This window comes from Nematolebias whitei, chromosome 17 (genome assembly GCF_014905685.2).
Source record: "Nematolebias whitei isolate Nwh7 chromosome 17, NemWhi1, whole genome shotgun sequence".
Classification (NCBI taxonomy): domain Eukaryota; kingdom Metazoa; phylum Chordata; class Actinopteri; order Cyprinodontiformes; family Rivulidae; genus Nematolebias; species Nematolebias whitei.
The window spans coordinates 32,931,096-32,949,252 of record NC_056514.1 but is presented as its reverse complement, the minus strand read 5'-3'; the positions used below and the strand labels follow the sequence as shown (position 1 = coordinate 32,949,252).

The following is an 18,157-nucleotide window of genomic DNA, read 5'->3' as shown; positions in this document are numbered from 1 at the left end:
CAGGGTGACTGTGTAAATAACAAGGTTTATTTTTAAGTTTCAATGTAATGTCTTCCATGAAGACATGGTGTCCAACATTTGAGTTTGCATCTGTGCAGCTCAGAAAGAAAAATCATTGTTGATGATAAATATATTATATTGTGGAAGTGCGGCATGTAGAAAACATCCTGCACGACAGCAATTTAGACAAGACGTAACAAGGCGGAAAGCTAACTGGAAACCTGGACATGACTGCTCTTTTCACTTTAACACTGACGCTGGGTTTTCTGCTGGTTGGTCTGCAGAGGATTGGAGCTTGGCTTCTGTTTGGTAGATGTTTCCCCTGCAACAGTTTCCTGCCCGGCTGGGGATTTCAGCGCCGGCCCAAGGAAACTGAAGCCTGGCAGGTTACATAGAAAGGTTTGCTGACTATACTCTCTCAGAAACAGAAGAATGAGCATGGCTGCGGTTCGTGAAGCTGACATTACAGACCAAACTGTTGCTGTTCTATTCCGTTCTGAATCGGTGCACACTGCACACATGCAAGCATGAAGGGAATTTTTATGTGGGAGAGGATAGAAGTGACACAGAGGGGAAACAGAAATTTAGCACCCCCTGCTGTTAGGACTTAAGATTTGTGCTTTTTACTTCATGGTTAAAGTGATGTAGATATTTATGGATGGTTATTTATAAAATGCATAAGAGTACAAGCCTAAAACTAAGAGCTTGGAAAACACATTTTAATAGGTTTTTATATTGTTTGTTGGCGGAATAGTTAAAACTGCAAATGGAGGACAGTAGCTGAACTGTTTCAACAACTTAAAGATAAAAAAAACTTCTGACCATTTAGGTTCAAACAAAAGCAAATTTGGTGCAAAATTAAAAAAAAGAAAAGGAAGATTTCAGAGACTGATGGGGGCGTTTTAATCCTCATTAAATGTCCCCCAAATGTATAGACGGTACAAATTTATTGAAATATTTTTTATTTGTCACAATTTTACATTTTCTTCTACCTTTGACCTAAACTATGCCTTTACGCTGAAAAACACAAACTACATCCGGAATAACGGTTTTGCTGTCAAAGTAAAAGCACAAGTATTTAATCAAAGCAGCTCTAGTGGCACTTTAAGGGTTAGTGCTGTAAAATAAAATAGTTTTAAGTTATTTACAATCACAATTTAGTATTTTATATAAATACGAATACATAAATATGCAATATTTGAGGTATCTGCGTTTTGTACTGAAAGTTGCTCACCGGAAAAAGATTAATTTACGTAATCCCGGATGTGTGTTCCCAGGAACCCGGTAAGATTCAGGAAGAAACGAACACAACATGCCGGTTATTGTAAAGGTGAACGACAGTTGTCGTACGCTGTAGATGTCAGAACCAACCGGTACCGGTTCGTTCAGCCTTATCCGTCCTTGTTGAGGTACCGTCATCTTAATAACGTGTCATGTGGGTTTTCGGTTACGGCTCCCTGATCTGGAAAGTGGACTTTCCGTACGACGAGAAAAGAATCGGTTACATAAAAGGCTTCAGCCGTCGGTTCTGGCAGGGCAGCACCGACCACCGGGGAGTACCGGGGAAGGTGAGTGCACCCGATCCTCGAAGTTGATCGTTTATTGGGCTCCTCGGTGTTCCTGGTGTCGGAACAAGTTTACGTTCCCGTCAGGCGAAATGTCCTGTTCCTGTGACCGACTCTTTATTTCACAAAACAAACCTGTCGAGCACGCGCTTTTGCTCATTCACGATGACGGCGCACATGTTGCGGGAGCGCGCACCGGGTCGGTCCCTGTGCTCTAGCAACATTTAGAGAAAAGCTAAAATGAGCTGGAGTACATAAGCCGCAATTAGCAGGATAGTAGCTAAAAGCTATTAGCTGGATAGTCAAAATCTAAAACCAGCAGAACAGTGGCTAAACATCAACATTTACAAAACAAGTAGCTAAAATTAAGAAAAATAGCTAAAAGCCAAAAACTGAATACTAAATCTGTATGGAAAAGCTGAAACTAGTAGTCAAAATTTAAAATTAGTGGAATGTAATTTAAATCTAAATTTAGCAGAATAGTAGCTAAAAGTTACAATTTGCAGAATATCCAAAAGATAAAACCACCAAAACAATAACTAAATCTCATAATTGCAGAAAAGTAGCTAAAAGCTCAAATGAACAGAATCTAGCTAAAAGATGTATTATCAGAACAGCAGCTAAAAACTAATATTAGTAGCTAACATCTTAATTTAGCAGAATAGTTGGTAAAGGTCTAAACAACCAAAGAAGTAGACAAAAGTGAATAAATAGAAGGTATAATTATCAAAACCGTAGCTTAAAACTATTACGTGGTATCTCAAAGCTAAAACTAGCAAAAAGCTAGAAATGTAGCAAGTATGCTGAGGGTTTCAAAGAGCAGAGTTTTTCAAAGATCTGAAGCAATCTCAGTTGGTTTCTATTTTTTTAAAAAGGATATCAGTAAATTTAAATCATTCAAAAGAGTACAAAGGTCAAACATAACCTTTTAATATCCTGTATGAGCTGAATACTTCAGCGTAAATTCAGCTGTTTCAGCCATTCAAGCATCAAAACAGTTAGTCCAAATAATGTGCACAAGAAACTATAAACAGGAAAACACGTGTGAATGCTGACTCGGCATTCGTACAGCTATCAAACAAAACATGCACGCAGTTCATGGGTAATTATAGAGGTGTGCATCGTCTGTACACGTTTATCCTGGAAAAACGACAAACCATTTGAATTATTAAGTTTAGTCTAACGGAGAAAAGCAAAGTGAAGTAGAGTTTGTGCTGATTAATTTATTGAAAGAACATTTTTTTAGTGTCTCAATGCTGCTTTTTTTTTTAACAGCCTGGTCGCGTCGTCACTCTGGTAGAAGATCCTGAGGTGAGTTAGAAACACTCGTAAACACGAGAAGGTGCTGCCGATGTTGACATTTATTGTGAAAGTTGTTTTATGACTTTATGGGGGGGATGGATCAAACTAGAGAAATTGCATTGCCTGTGAAAATGCAGTGTGAATGCTTATTGCAGAATAACTTTCTGAGAAACAGCTGAAATTAACTAAACATATGCTGAAATTTAGCTGAAATGGAAGAACAAACCTAAATTAGCAAAATAAAGCAGAAAGAACACAAATTTCCTGCGGGATCAATAAAGTTGTATCTTATGTTATCTTATTTGCTGAAACTGGTTTAAATATTCAGAATTTTGATGAAAAATTGGGAAAGTAGCTAAAGCATGGCTGAAAAGTTGCTGAAGAGCAGAAAGAAGCTTAAACTATTAGGATCAAACAGAAAGAGCTCAGATGAGCTAAAAAATGTGTAATTAGCTGAAAAAGCTAAACTTCACATTAAAACAGCTAAATAGTAGCTGAAATAGCTGAAACTAGCATAATTAAGCTGAAAGGAGCATAACGAGCTGAAATTAGCAGAAAGAAGTTAGTTCGTCTGAAAGTAGCAGAAATTACCATGAAAAACTTGAATTTATCTGAAAACATCTGAAATTGGCAAAAAAAAAAAACAGCTGAATAGTAGCTAAAAAAGCAAAAAGAAGCTTGAATTACCAGAAGTGGAGAGAGCACAATTCTGCCCAATTACGCTGAAAGAAGCAAAATGAGCACAACAAAGTGGAAATTATCTGAAAAAAGCGGAAATTACAAAAAAAAAGAAAAAAAAAAGCTGAATAGTAGCTAAAAATGCAGGAAGAAGCTTAAACTGGTATAAGGAAGTTGAGAGTGCACAGTTGTGTGCAGTTAGCATGAAAGAAGCAGAAATGAGCACAGAAAAGTGGAAATTATCTTGAAGAATTAAAAAAAAAAAAAACACCAGAGCAGTTTAATTTCCAATCAAAACAATAAATCAAATGTGTTGATTTTCAGTAAAAGAGCTGGACTTTTTCTTTAATGATTGATCTTCTGTGTAAAGTTCATCACGTGGGCCTCTTTTGAAGATGTTTGTTCCTCTGGCACCGTCTTCAGGGGTGCGTTTGGGGCGTTGCCTATAAGCTGCCATCAGGCCGTGAGCAGGAAGTGAAGGACTACCTCGACTACCGTGAAAAGGGCGGCTATCAGGTCATCACGGTGACCTTCTACCCCCGTCTGCAGTTCAACCACCCGCCGAGCTCGACCCTGCTCTACATCGGCTCTCAGGGCAACCCCAACTACCTCGGCCCCGCGCCCCTGGAGGAGATAGCCAACCAGATCCTGAACTCTACCGGCCCAAGCGGGAAGAACACGGAGTACCTGTTTCAGCTGGCTGACGCTGTGAGGACTATCGTGCCCGAGGACCCCGACACTCACCTGTTTTCTCTTGAAACTTTAGTGAGAGAGAGGCTCCGAAATGAATAAAAAAAAGATGGAAGCTAGAACAAAAAATAAGACTTGATCAGTTATTTAGGTTTAAATGTGGTTTTTGGGCTCTTATTTTTCTCCAGTCAGACATTTTATTTTAACCCCTGAAGGACATGATCTCCAGCGTCTCTGCTGTGAGTTGCGCAAGCTTCAATTATCATCGCGACACGTTGTGATGATGGATAACGTCGACGTTTCACCCCCATAAACATCAGCATGTCGAGATTGCCATGTTAGCGCAGTAATGTCAGTGCTCAGCTCGGGGCACCGCTGGGACAAATTACAGCCTCTCAGAGCTCGGAGTGAGGGTCTGCTTTTCTGGTGGTGGTTAACCTTGTGTGTGTTGTTCTTCACGTAAACAACCGGGTGCGATTTGTTTAAGAACGGTGATGCTTTGCTGTGAACCGAGCTGATTTTAAAGAGGAAACTCGTACCACGGGTTTAGAAACGTGCTCAAGTTATCTCCCCCTCACACACAAATACGTTCATCCTGAATTCTGCTCAGCCACTGTCTCTATCTGCACCTGCCGGGGCTTCGGCTATCAGCTTCGGCTATCAGCCTCAGCTCCTGCCGTCGCACGGTGAACACATCAAACTCTGCAGCGATACATCAGAAGAAAATCAATATGAAGAATAAATGAGCGATGGCTCAATCTGTGATCCTGTTGTCCTTAAACACACAGACAGTCGAAACCAGTTATCGGTGTGTTTTTTTTTGTTTTTTTTTGGCTTCTGTACAATTGCAGTTTTCTTTTTTGGAACGAGACTAAACTAAAGGAAAACGCTTAAATGTCTGAGATTTTTGCAGGATGCAGCCCAGAGCTGCAGAACTCTATTCCGGTGTCATTCTGTCTAAAATACATCTCCGTGTAAAAGATGATGCAAGGATTTTATAAAACAAGAAACGGTAAACTCGTATTCATAAGAAACCCATGTTGTAACAGAGTACAGCCAGTATTACACCATACCATATAACTTATTCCTGTCAAACTCGCAGTTTGCTTATAAAAACATTATATGTAGTATTCTAAATAATAAGTCTGGAGAACAACACCTAGAAACGGCTTCACATGTTTAGAAATATCAAATATGATTTTAAAGATGGTTCATGTGAGATTTTTCGGAAAGGTTATGACCTGTTGTAGATAGCTCTTTGAAAATTTAGCTTATTGAAGATGAATATTATTTGAGTTCGGCCGCACTGACAAGCTAACGGCTCATCAAGGCTAGGACAAAGTAAAAAAACAAAACGTGTCACGGCTCATGTAAGTGTTATGTTAGAAATCTCTTTTTATATTTCTAGTATAATCTTTTTTTTTTTTTTCTGCCAAAAGTACCCCAAGCTGCATTAGTTATACCGCTAGCTAGAGCCGTCATTTCTAACCAGAACCCGGCCCCGCCCGACCCAGATTATGGATTACCGAATAGGTAATTGGTCATATTAATGTAGGGGGTTGGTGTCGGGCTTTTGATTGCATCAGCGGACGTGCGGCTGACGATCCAATTATATGGCAACATGACTTGACTTGACCCGCTGCACTCAGCAGATGGGCGCGGCTGACGACCCAAGCAGGTGCGATCACAAAATATCCGACATGTCAGAGCAGGGTCCGTGTCTGAATAATGCAGAATGCAGGCAGAAGCAGGCATTTAATGCGATTTGACGGCTATGAAAGGATAAACACCCTCTCAGCCACGTGCATCCGCCGTCCGTTAATAAACATATAAGCAGTCAAAGCTTAACTAAAAATGTCTGGGGGTTTTTTTGTTGTTTTTTTTGGACCTGTACTTACTGTTAATTTGTCGGGACAGGTGGGGTTCAGAAATGATTGCTACAGGCTTGGTCGGATTTTTTGTGCCCGAATGCAACTCTACCACCAACAGCTAGTGCTATTTCAAATAACCCTGCTAATAAGCCTGCTTTAAGGCAATGGACCATTTGGACTAATTATTAACTCGTTGATTTTGTCAGATTCAAACTCCAAACTGAAGTCATATACAGAACTATCCACAACAGGTAAGACATTTATGGTTCATAATCTTACATAACCTAACTGCAAAGAAGCTGAGCTTTCGCTCTAAGTCCAACTATATTTGTGTGAGTGGACAGTACATTTCATAGACTATAGTGGAAAATAAGGCTGTGATAATGGGGAAATAAAAAGTGGGCAGAAAGGAACAACTAGTGTCTAAAAAAATGGCCATCTTAAAAATTAGCCACTTTGGGGGCTGCTACGGGGGAAAAAACACCAAATACTTGAAACCATTTTCCAATGAACTGCTGTCCTGAAATCCAACAGCTGGGTGTGAAGCTCCAAATTACCTGAGATCATCGAACCTGACTGCAGAGGGTTTGAGCTCCCAGCAGGGCTCAGAGGTGTAATTATTTACCTGTGGTCACTGTCAGCTCGTCTGCAGAGGCCTCCGAAGGCCGCTGCAGAAACAGGGCGACACCAGCAGCCGGCCGTCGGTGAAGAGTGCGCCTGAACTCGGACAGGATCTTCTTCCCTGTCATTTAGAAACAAAAACATCAAACAAATACGTTGAACTTACAACTCTACAAAACAAACTAATCGGCAAAATGCAAAAATTGTACCTTATGTGACGTTTATTTGCTCTATCACAACTGCAGTTGTAGAAATGTACGAACACTCGGATTGAAGGTCATAAGAATTGATTTACCGTATTTTTTAGGTTGAAATGACTATACAGCATAGAACATCAAGGATAATTAATAAAAAAACGAGAATTGGATGCAAATATATTGTAAATTTCGCAATTTCTGGGCCCTAATTATGTATACAGGCTCAAATTTATACATACGTCTACAAAGATTTGTGTGGATAATCTTAACCCTATGATTAAGTTAGAGAAAATCCTTAATAAACTTAATCTTATGCACTAATTGTTTTGTTTTTAAACATGACAAGTTGTGCATCGTCTAACCATTCCATGGAGAAAAAAAAAAAATCTGTTTGAGTCAATCGTTAAAATCCATAAATTATTATGACATTCATTCATAATGAAGTATGCAAACCTCTGACCACAGCTACACATTTACTGCTCTGTGTTTACACAGCAGCTGCTGATGAATCTTTTTCAGATCAGGGTTATTATCCATATCGTACCTTTTATAAATAAATCAACCGTGCAGAAGGAATGAATCAAACCAGCTACAAAAATAAAACAGCAAAGCTTAAAAATGTTCCAGTGATGAGAAATACAACACTCTGAGAAGAATGTGTTTACACTTAATATAATAAAAATAACATGCTGCATAAAACATGCAAAAAATAAGAAACCCCCTCCCAGAATGCAATCATTTACAATTCCGCAGAACATTAACTGGAAACAGTACAATGTCTAAACATTACACGCTGATCCATTTGTTGTTAAAAAAATATTTGTCTACAACATTTTTTGAACTGGTGGAATTGATTTACTTTCCCCAAAAACATCCAGCACTCCAACAAAATAATAATACATATTTTCTGTGAGTATTAAAATATACTAAACTAGAGAAATTACATTTCCTGCGAAAATGCAGTGAACGCTTATTGCAGAAGAACTTGCAGTCGGGAGAAACAGCTGAAATTGGCTAAAAATATGTTGAAATGTAGCTGAAATGGAAGAATAAGCCCAAATTAGCAGAAGAAAGCAGAAATGACACATATTTGCTGAAATAGGTTTAAATAAGCAGAACTTAGCAGAAAAATAAGGCAAGTCTTAAAAGAAGGCTGTAATTACCCCCCAGAAAACTGGCTGAAAAGTAGCTGAAAGGCAGAAAGAAGCTTAAACTACCAGAAAGGGCTGAAATGAACTAAAAAAAAAAAAAAGTGGAATTAGCAGGAAAAAGCTCAACTTAGCATAAAAACAGAAATGGCAGTAGTTGAAACTAGCATAATTAAGATGAAACGAGCACAACAAGCTGAAATTAGCAGAAAGGAGTTAATTAGACTGAAAGTAGCAGAAATTACCATGAAATACATGAATTTATCTGAAAACAGCTAAAACAAATGCCGAAAAGGTAGCTGAACAGGTAGAACATGTTTATATTAGTAGAAGAAAGCAGAAAGAAAAAGTTGAAAGTAGAGATATTAGCACAAAAAAAGTTGAAATTATCTGGAAAAAAAAAAGCTGAAATTAGCAAAAACCTGCTGAAAAGTAGCTAAAAATGTAGAAAGGAACATAAATTACCAGAAGGAAATGGAGAGAGCATATTTTTGCTGAATTAGGCAGAAAAAGTTGAAATGAGTGCAAAAAATATGGAATTAGCCAAAAAAGCTAAAATTTGCAAAAAAAACAGCTAAATAGTAGCTGAAATATCAGAAAAAGTTGAAACTTGCAGAAATAAGCTGAAATAAGCTTAACAAGCTGAAATTAGCAGAAAGAAGTTAGAAGAAGCACAAAAATGTTGTAGTTATAAAGAATCTGAAAGTACAAAACAGCTGAAAAAACCCAGCTAAAATTAGCTGAAAATTTATGAAAAAATAAGTTTAAATTTGCACAAAGAACAAAATGTGAAAGGAGCAGTAAAAGGTTGTAAACACATCTAAAGATCTGATGTAAAATGAGCTCAATTCATTTTCTATGAGGAAAAAAGTGTCAGAAAAGGCTAAATATTTCAAAAAGCTAAACTTGCACCAATACAAAAATTCATAGCACCCTTCTCCTGAACAACATTTTGTGATTTGTTGAAATAGCCCAAAAATTGTGGAAAGAGAAAGATGCCGACAAACTTACGGAAGAAAAATGTATGACAATAGTGTGGATGCTTCATAAACATTCTCACAATAAGAGAATTACCAGTGATTTAAAGTGAAGTCTGTTTTAAGCTACAGCTCTTCAGAGAAAGTCAAACAGATCGGGTTTCACAGAGGTGGAGGACAGAAAAGACTTTTATTCTCTCCGTCCATGTGTCTTTGTTGTGTTTTTATTTTCTTTTAGAAAGTGTTTTGCTGTTTTTAGCTTACAGCTAAAGTTTTGCTTCTTTTAGTTTGTATTTTGTGTTGCTTTTTTTTAGCTGATAGCCAGTGTTAGTTGTTTTTTTAGTTTGTAACAAGTGTTTTTTTTTAATGTTTTGTTAGTTTGTATTTTGTGTGTTGCTTTGTAGCTGGTAGCCAGTGTTAGTTGTTTTTAATAGCTTGTAACAAGTGTTTTTCTGTTGTTGTTGTTGTTTTTAAGCTTATAGCTTAAGTTTTGCTTCTTTTAGTTTCTATCGTGTGTTGCTTTTTTAGCTGGTAGCAAGTGTTACAGTAGTTTTATTTTATTTTTTTAGCTTATAGCTAATGTTTAGCTTCTTTTAGCTTGAAGCTAGTGGTTTGTTTTGTTAACTTGTAGCAAGTGCTGTGCTCTTTTTTAACTTGAAGTTTTATGTTTTTCTTCTTTTAGCTTTATCAACTCAGTTTCAGCTTTTTCAGCGTATTTCAGCCATCATCTGCGCTAAGAACAAAAACAGTTCGTTTGTGTCGGTTGTTGCCGATCTGAAACTGCAGCACAGGATCCAGCAGCCGACGGTCTTGGGAGTGATGGTCGAACTTGTTTACTCTGATGAAAAACGAATGAGGCGGTAATCATTTATTCATGTTAAAATGCCAGATATAACGTTTTAAAAATGCAACGCAGGAATTATTCAGAGCAACACGAGTCTGAAGTGAAACATCGGCTGATTCGACACGAGCCGAAAACAAGGAATTAAACCGCGGATCACTGGAACTAAAAGATGTTTTCATGACTTAAACATGGAGTCTGTTTCAAATTATGGCCTTCAAAGATTCTAGAAAAAATAGGAGCTAAACTGATTTCAGCTACAGATTGACTGTGTAGCTTATAGGAACTGTGCAGCATATCTTACTAGTGGGCTGATTGTTTTGTGTTTAATAGTTTATTTATTTATGGATTATTTTATTGAGGTAATTACAGGGACAGCACTAAGTCCTAAACAAATATCACCGAAGCAGCAATTAATTACTTATCTTGATATGCAATGAACTGTTCCATAATATGTTATAAGATCCTCCAAACACATGAGATTCAGTGTGAAGCTGAACTTAATGACCACTAAAATATAAAAATAATCCTCACATTACGGATACAAATACATGGGTGAAAGGGGTGGGAGCGTCATGCTGTGGATTTTTTTTTATTATCTGCAAGTTCTTGTAAATTGTTTCCATTGTTGGTGGTGTTTGATGGTGCTAAACATTGTAATGGAAAATTATTTTTTCTGCAAGCTGGTTTAATAAGACGAGTTTCACCTTTCAGCGTAACGATGTCCATTAACATCCTGCTCAAGGAACAAACGAGAGATTTTAGAGAACAAATTTAAACTAGAGAAACTTCATTTCCTGCAAAAATGCAGTGCAAATGCTTATTGCTGAAGAACTTGCAGAAAAACAGCTGAAATTAACAACAACAAAAAAAAAACATGTTGAAATGTAGATGAAATGGAAGAACAAGCCTGAGTTGGCAAAAGAAAGCAAAGAACACATATTTGCTGAAATAGGTTTAAATAAACAGGAATGAGCCCAAAATTAGGAAATTAGCTAAAAAATGAAATTAGCTCAAAAGTAGCTGAAAGGCAGAAATAAACTTAAACTACCCGAAGGAGAGGAAATGAGCTTAAAAAAGTGGAATTAGCTGAAAAAGCTAAAATTACCACAAAACAGCTAGCTGAAATAGCAGACAAAGCTGAAACTAGCAGAAATAAGCTGAAAGGAATATGACATGCTGAAATTAGTAAATAGAAGTTAATTAGGCTGAAAGTTGCAGAAATTACAAAAACATGAATTTATCTGCAAACAGCCAAGTTTAGCTAAGAAATGCTAAAAAGTTAGCTGAAAACGTAGAACAAGCTTAAATTATCAAAAGGAAGTGGAGAGAGCACAACTGTGCCCAATTAGGTTGAAAGAAGCCGAAATGAGCACAAAATAGTGGAAATTATCTGCAAAAAGCTGAAATTGGCACCAAAACAACAACAACAAAAAAACGGCTGAAAAGTAGCTAAAAAGGCAGAAGAAGCTTAAATTACCAAAAGGAAGCGGGGAGAGCACATTTTTGCAATGAGTGCAAAAAATGTGGAATTAGCTGATAAAGCTATAAATCAGCACAAAATGGCTAAATAGTAGCCAAAAAAGCAGGAAAAGCTGAAACTTGCAGAAATAAGATGAAAGGAACAAGTTGAAATTAGCAGAAAGAATCTTAAATGAGCACAAAACAGCTGAAAGTAGCTGAAAAAAAATAAAGGTTTAAATTTGCACAAGGAAGCTGAAATAAGTTGAACCAGAACAAAATGTGAAAGGAGCAGTTAAAGGTTGTAAACACATTTAAAGATTTGAACTATGTCAAATGAGCACAATTTATTTCCTCTGAGAAAAAGAGTGGCAGAAAAGGCTAACTATTTAAAAAAGCTAAAGGTGCACCAATACTAAAAATCACAGTACCCTTCTGCACAAGCTGAACATTTTGATATTTATTTAAGAATTTATTTGTTTATTTAAGGATCCCCATTAGTTTCTACCGTAGTAGAGACAATATGTATATCCCAATGCTTCATAAACATTCACACAATAATTCAGAACAGCCAAGGAAGCAATCTTCATACAAGTGTCCAACATGTGAGACCTACATTAAAAAAGACGAATTGTGAGTGGTTAATTTAAATAAAATAAAAAAGGATTTTTTTTTTTAAATTATGTATCTTGGGAGTTTTTTTTTCACAATCACAAATATTTTTACCTTGAATATGCTTTATGTTACACAGAACAGTTTCCACAACACGCAGTAAAACCTACAGTTTAATCAGAGTCCAGGTTTTAGGGGAGAATACAAAAACAGGAGATTACCTTTACAAGTCGTTGCATCTTAACATACAGACTTGATCCCTGTTGCTCTCTGTAAATCTTCTATTTAAACTCTACATTTTCAGCTGTTTCGTTGTGTTTACCTCCTCATCTTTGCCACTTTGCAACCAGAGAAGCACTAAATTATCCCACTAGCTCACTGCCTGCTCTACGGATTACATTGTACGTCTACTCCACGCCTGAAGAAAGGCCAAAGACATAATTTTCTCCTCAATTGGACAATGAAATAGCATTCTTTCAGCTCACGCTGTTTAGACGAGGCGTTTATGTACGAGTGTGTGTGTGCACACACACCTCCATCGGCCGCGGGTCGTTGAGATGGTCGCTTAGGTCCATCAGTATCTGCAGCATCCAGAGCGGGACGTCATAGTGGCTCGACAGGACTAAACCTGCACACACACACGTGCACACATGGAGAGTTAAAATGAGTTTTAGAATTTCAAGGCTCACAATTCCCCTGTGATAAGACAGGGTAATAGGGCAAGCACTGCTTTGATTGCCTCCCTGTGTAATTGTGTGTGCGTGTGTGTGCGTGCACGTGTGTGTGTGTGTGTGTGTGCCCGCCTGTGGAGGCCAGCTTTCCTCTGGCCTTGGGGAGACGAGTCTGACTCAGTGTCTGGAGCTGTGTCTGCAGACTGGAGTCCAGAGGGAAGAACTGGCACTGCAGTAAAAAACTGAGGGTGGCGGAGGCCATGTCCCTCACCTTGAGGGAGGAAAATGAGAGAGGGAGGGGGAAGCACAGGGAGGGGGGAAGGGTAGAAGTAGGGAAAACAAAACAGACGTGACAATAATGATGTTCTTAGTTTATCAGTCTGTGCTGGGGAGCCTTATTTGGCAATAAAAGCTCTAAGCAGCTGCTGGTCCTGGCTGCCATGAAGGTGATAGGGAGGACTGACACCCCCCTTTGCAGGACATTTATGAGACTCCTTCATTTGACGTCTGAGCTCTTTTTGTCTTCCAACATCTCTAATTGCAGACTGAATCGTTAAAAAAATTAATTTGTCTCTGCACTCTGATCAAAATAATAATAATAATAATAATAAAACATCACCAGAGGCTGCATGGACTGAGCAGCACTTTTCTCAACGCTGTAGAAACCGAATCATTGTCCTGCTTTTGTAACTTTTTCAAATAGTTGTGCAATGTGGATGATCTTTTATGAAGGCAGTTATAGGGACAGTCTGACTTCCTGAACGCAAGAGCGTATTCTGGTGAAAATGTACCTTTTTGATCATCACACTAAGGAACAACGTCACAACAGTGAAACACGGGGGTGGAAACATCATGTTGCATTTAAATTATTGCAAGTTTAGATGTAAATGTACCAAAACAAGAAAAAACAAGGGGCATAAAACAAAAAATAGATTAAAAAGTGAGTTGATCCTTGGACCTTTTCAATTTAAAGAACTATTTCTGCTCTTTTCCCCAATAATTAACTTTTAGCCAGAGCCACAATGTACCTAAAGCTTAAAACAAATATAGTTTTACTCATTAGTTGTTCTATAATTGCTAAATATAAAAAGCTAGGGTTTGTGACATCATGAAATCAAGGATCTGTTATAAACAGTTGACCTTTATTGGTATTTTAACCTAACAGAGCATTTTCTTGACTCCCTATAATAAAATCTCAACAGTAAACTATGCAGTCCTACATGAACGTTTCTATATTTATCTTGAGGATTTCTCTGTATTTTATTATTATTATTATTATTTGACAAGGGATTGATATGAAAAAGCTTTGTCCATGCATTCAATCCTCTTCTGAAGGCAGAAAATCTTCATTTACTTCAAGTTTTAGTTAAGATTTTGATAAAAGATAAGCTGTTACCGTATTTTTCGGACAACAAGGTGCACTTAAAAAATCTTTTAATTTTCTCAAAAATTCACAGTGAGCCTTGTGTATTAATTCTGGTTGTGCTTACTGACCTCGAACTGATTTTATGTGGTACACGGCGCTCAAAAATCTGTCGAAATGTTTTAGTTTCACTTGATGCGCCTTATAGTCCGAAAAATATGGTACTTCTAATTCCTGTTGTCAGAGGAACTGATCATATATTTCTATTCTTTTCCTATCATGCCTATAAATTTAAATATTATTTATTCCCATGTGGGTTTTGTTCTGCTATAGAGAACCACATCAGATGGAAAGACCCCCAGACCCCCTAGCAGAGCACCAATGTGGCTGTTTTCACACAAAACACTGTTATTTGAATAAAATGGTTTAGCACAGTTGAGGATTTTCACCTTTTCTATAAATCCAGATCAGTGGAATGAGACAATTTTAAGCTCTTTAACGAAAGACGAGTGAGGGATGAATTAAACAAACAGAATTCAAATCGTCCGCACGAGGTAATTTTACTGCAGCAAATAAAAAATGCCACATTAAGTCATTTAAAGGATGGTTTAATTTTGATTGTAACAATCTAAAACTGCAGTGAGAAGCGAGGAAGATTGTTATTTTGATGCAACAACCGTGAACAGAAAGAGAGAAGGAATAAGTGTCCTCTCTCTTTTAATCCTCTGGCAATTAGACTTTACGAGGAAAAAAAAAAAAGTGCAGAGGCTGCATCAAACCCCATGTTGTTACCTGGAGCTGTTCGGCGAGCAGCAGCTGCGTCACCTGCTTCTGAGCGCCGAGAACCTCAGCGGGCAAACTGAGCAAAGTTAACAAGTGCATTGGTTCCCAACCCAGGTCCTTGAGGAACACCATCCTGCGTGTTTTAGTTGTTTCCCTGCTTTGACACACCTGGTTTGAATGAATGGCTGCCATCTGATAAGAGAGAAGACGGGTTTCTGCAGATGAGTTCAAATGCTGGTTTTATTTCACTGTCATGCAGTAAAAATTTACCAAGACCACAACAAACATCTGCCTAATTCAAAAAATAGATAGAAGCCACAAAGTACAAAGACCGCCAGGATGTAAACAGACTCATCGCTCACCAACATCATAGAGTTTTACTAAATGCCTGCTGACCTTAAAGAGCAATGTTGTACAAAATGGATCAAAAGTTCCCCCAGAACAAAGAAACAGTGACTAGAGAACAACAAAAAGGTTAATCTGGTCCTGTTTCTTTAAGGGAAACCAGTCCAGATGAAATGATTTAACCTTTTTTGTTGCTATCTACCTGGATGACTGAGCCTATACAAACCTTTTTTTAGTAACTAGAGAAATTGCATTTCCTGCGAAAATACAGTATGAATGCTTATTGCTGAAGAACTTGCTGAAATGTAGCTGAAATGGAAGAACAAGCCTAAGTCAGCAGAAGGAAACAGAAAGAACACATTTGATGAATTTGGTTTAAATGAGCAGAAATGAGCAAACAAAAAAAAGTAAATTAGCTTAATAAAAGCTAAAATTAGCAAAAAATAAAATAGTTGAAAAGTAACTGAAAAGGCAAAAAGAAGTTTAAAATACCAGAAGATTGCAGAGTGCAATTGTGCCTAATTAGGCTTGAAGAAACAGAAATTAGCACCAAAAAGTGGAAATTATCAGAAAACAGCGGAAATTTGAGAAAAAAAAAATGCTGAAAAGTAGCTAAAAATGCAGAAAGAAGAAGGAAGTGGAGAGAGCACATTTTTACTGAATTAGGCAGAAAAAATTTAAATGAGTGCAAAAAATGTGGATTTAGCTGAAAATGATTAAATTAGCATAAAAACAGCTAAATATTAGCTGAAATAGCAGAAAAGGCTGAAACTTGCTGAAATTATCAGAAATAAGTTAGAAGAAGCACAAAAATGTTTTACCGTAATTAGCAGAAAAAATATGAAAGAACCACAAAACAGTTGAAATAAACAGCTCAAATTAGCTGCATCTGGGAAAAAAAATTACATTTGCATAAGAAAAGCTGAAAGAAGCTGAACCAGAACAAAAAAAAAAGTGTCAGAAAAGGCTAAATATTTCAAAAAGCTAAAGATGCACCAAAATCAAAAGTCATTTTACCCTTCTCCTAAACGAGCTGAACATTTTGATTTATGATTTGTTTATTTATGATAGCACAAAAATTGTGGAACGAGAAAGATGCTGAAAACGTACGGAAGAAAAATGGATCACAATAGATGCTTCATAAACATTCTCACAATAAATGAGACTGCTTCAGATTATTGCTGCCAAAGGTGATTCTACAAGTTGCTGAATTGTGGGGGGTCCAATTTTCTGAACTTTAAGTATTTTATTTTTTGTTTCTGCTGTCTTAGCACTTCAGTTTTTAAATAACTCGGTGTTGGATGCAAATGCTATTTTAAAAACTTGTAAACAATTGTCAGTTACACAATATGAGGGTATTTTGGCAGAAATATGATTATATTCCTGTAGGAAATTATCATAACACAATGTACTACAGCTGATCATATTTTCATATAAATAACCATACAATGCAAAACTTACGTCAATGTAAAGGTTATAAAATATTGTTTACATGAACTTGTTTTTGTTTGTTTTTTTAGAAAATTGATGCTGTTTTAAGATGACAGCAATCCACTTTGGTCTTTGACGTTGTTTGGGTCAGAATTATACTCCAAAGTGAAGTGCTTCAAAGAGATATCTACAACAGGTAAGATATTAACTGTTTAAAAGCTTTAAAACAGAACTCCACTCCGAAATATTTGAACTAACTTTTCAAATTGATTTTAGAGGCCTAGAAATCCTTGAAGGAATGTAAATTGCCTGCCACCTTTTATGGTAGTTTTACACTAAGCTCGTTTTATGATGAGAAGGAACAGAGACGTAGCTGTTTGGGTTAAATTATGAAAATTATTTGTGTTTAATCCCACACAATTTGAAGCTCTCAGAATATGTGTTGAAGACAACTCTCAACTACTACAACACCAAGTTTTAGCTTAATATCTATAAGACTGGTTGAGTTACAGCCTGGTTTATGTTGGCTGATTTGGATAAGGTGTGGCGGCCATCATGGACTGGCTTGACGCCCAAAGGTAAAGACTCGTAGGTGTACAGCCATTTATTACTTCTTGAGAATCTCACCAAAGATTTGTCCTGTATTTCATAAGATATTTTGCTAACAGACAAACAAGGTTGATGCCAAACTTTAGTGCCAAAGTTTTAAGCCAAACAATGGGACCGTTTGTTCTGCTTTGAGTATGTGTAGAGGATGAGTCCCAGCTACTACCACACCAAACTTTAGCCTAATAAATGTAAAACTGGCTGAGATATAGCTTTATTTGTGTTTGCTATGGTTCCTTAACTGCAGCAGCCATCTTGAATGGGATTGAAGTCAAAAGGTAATCACTTATAGATGTCTATCCAGTGATTACTTTCTAAGAGTTCCTGTTAAATCCATCCATTGCTTAATGAGATATTCTGCTAACAGACAAACAAACACATGTGGACTTGCTTTCAGCAGCAGGCAATAATAAAGTAATTGTGTAAATGCCATGGTATTTTTCCTCTGTGGTTGTTTCAGTGCATAGTAAGAATAAAAGGACTTTTCTTGTCCTTTAAAACTGTTCTTAGAAAACCTTAGGAGTTTAAGTGTTTCACTTGTTTCCCTTTTCCTTTGCCCATAGCTTGTCCTTAGTATAATGCATCATGATGGGGAGGCATTAGGTGTGAAACACTGACAGCAGGTCCACGGGCAGCATGTGTTATAAGCAGCCTCTTCATGCGAGCATGTGAGCGTACACCCTCCAGAGCCGCCAGGGCCAGAGGGATGTGCTCCGGATAGAGCAGGCCCTGGGACATGAGCGAGAGAGACACGTGCACGCATCCTGCTTCATCTCATCATAGCGCTCATCAATCTCCACCGGGGCCAATCTGCAGGGAGAGACAAACCCAGAGTGAGACGGAGAGGTAGGAAGACACACAGCAACGCACCATTTTCAGTAAATGAAGAGAGAAATTGTGTTTAATGGGCAAGTAAGATGGAGTGGGTAATAATGCTGTGCTGGGACCTGTGTGTGTGTGTGTGTGTGTGTGTGTGTGTGTGTGTGTGTGTGTGT

The 18,157-nt window shown here is 37.5% G+C and overlaps 1 protein-coding gene and 1 pseudogene across 1 annotated transcript; one reads left to right on the top strand and one right to left on the bottom strand.

The window, feature by feature from the left end:
- Positions 1 to 1,313: 1,313 nt before the first annotated feature.
- On the top strand, positions 1,314 to 4,347 carry chac2 (ChaC, cation transport regulator homolog 2 (E. coli)). Its single transcript, XM_037691137.1, has 3 exons — positions 1,314 to 1,568; positions 2,841 to 2,876; positions 3,969 to 4,347. Exons 1-3 carry the CDS (start codon positions 1,434 to 1,436, stop codon positions 4,335 to 4,337), a joined length of 540 nt encoding a protein of 179 aa, XP_037547065.1. The 5' UTR covers positions 1,314 to 1,433; the 3' UTR covers positions 4,338 to 4,347.
- Positions 4,348 to 4,854: 507 nt separating this feature from the next.
- Positions 4,855 to 18,157, bottom strand: part of LOC119423523 — a 45,969-nt pseudogene continuing 32,666 nt past the window's right edge.

What these genes read in the sequence shown, in the direction of transcription:
- chac2 (XM_037691137.1), top strand. Translation starts at nt 1,434, where the DNA reads ATGTGGGTTTTCGGTTACGGCTCCCTGATCTGGAAAGTGGACTTTCCG. An exon ending in ACCGGGGAGTACCGGGGAAG is followed by an intron (nt 1,569 to 2,840) that starts GTGAGTGCACCC and finishes TTTTTTTAACAG; the next exon opens with CCTGGTCGCGTCGTCACTCT. An exon ending in CTCTGGTAGAAGATCCTGAG is followed by an intron (nt 2,877 to 3,968) that starts GTGAGTTAGAAA and finishes CACCGTCTTCAG; the next exon opens with GGGTGCGTTTGGGGCGTTGC.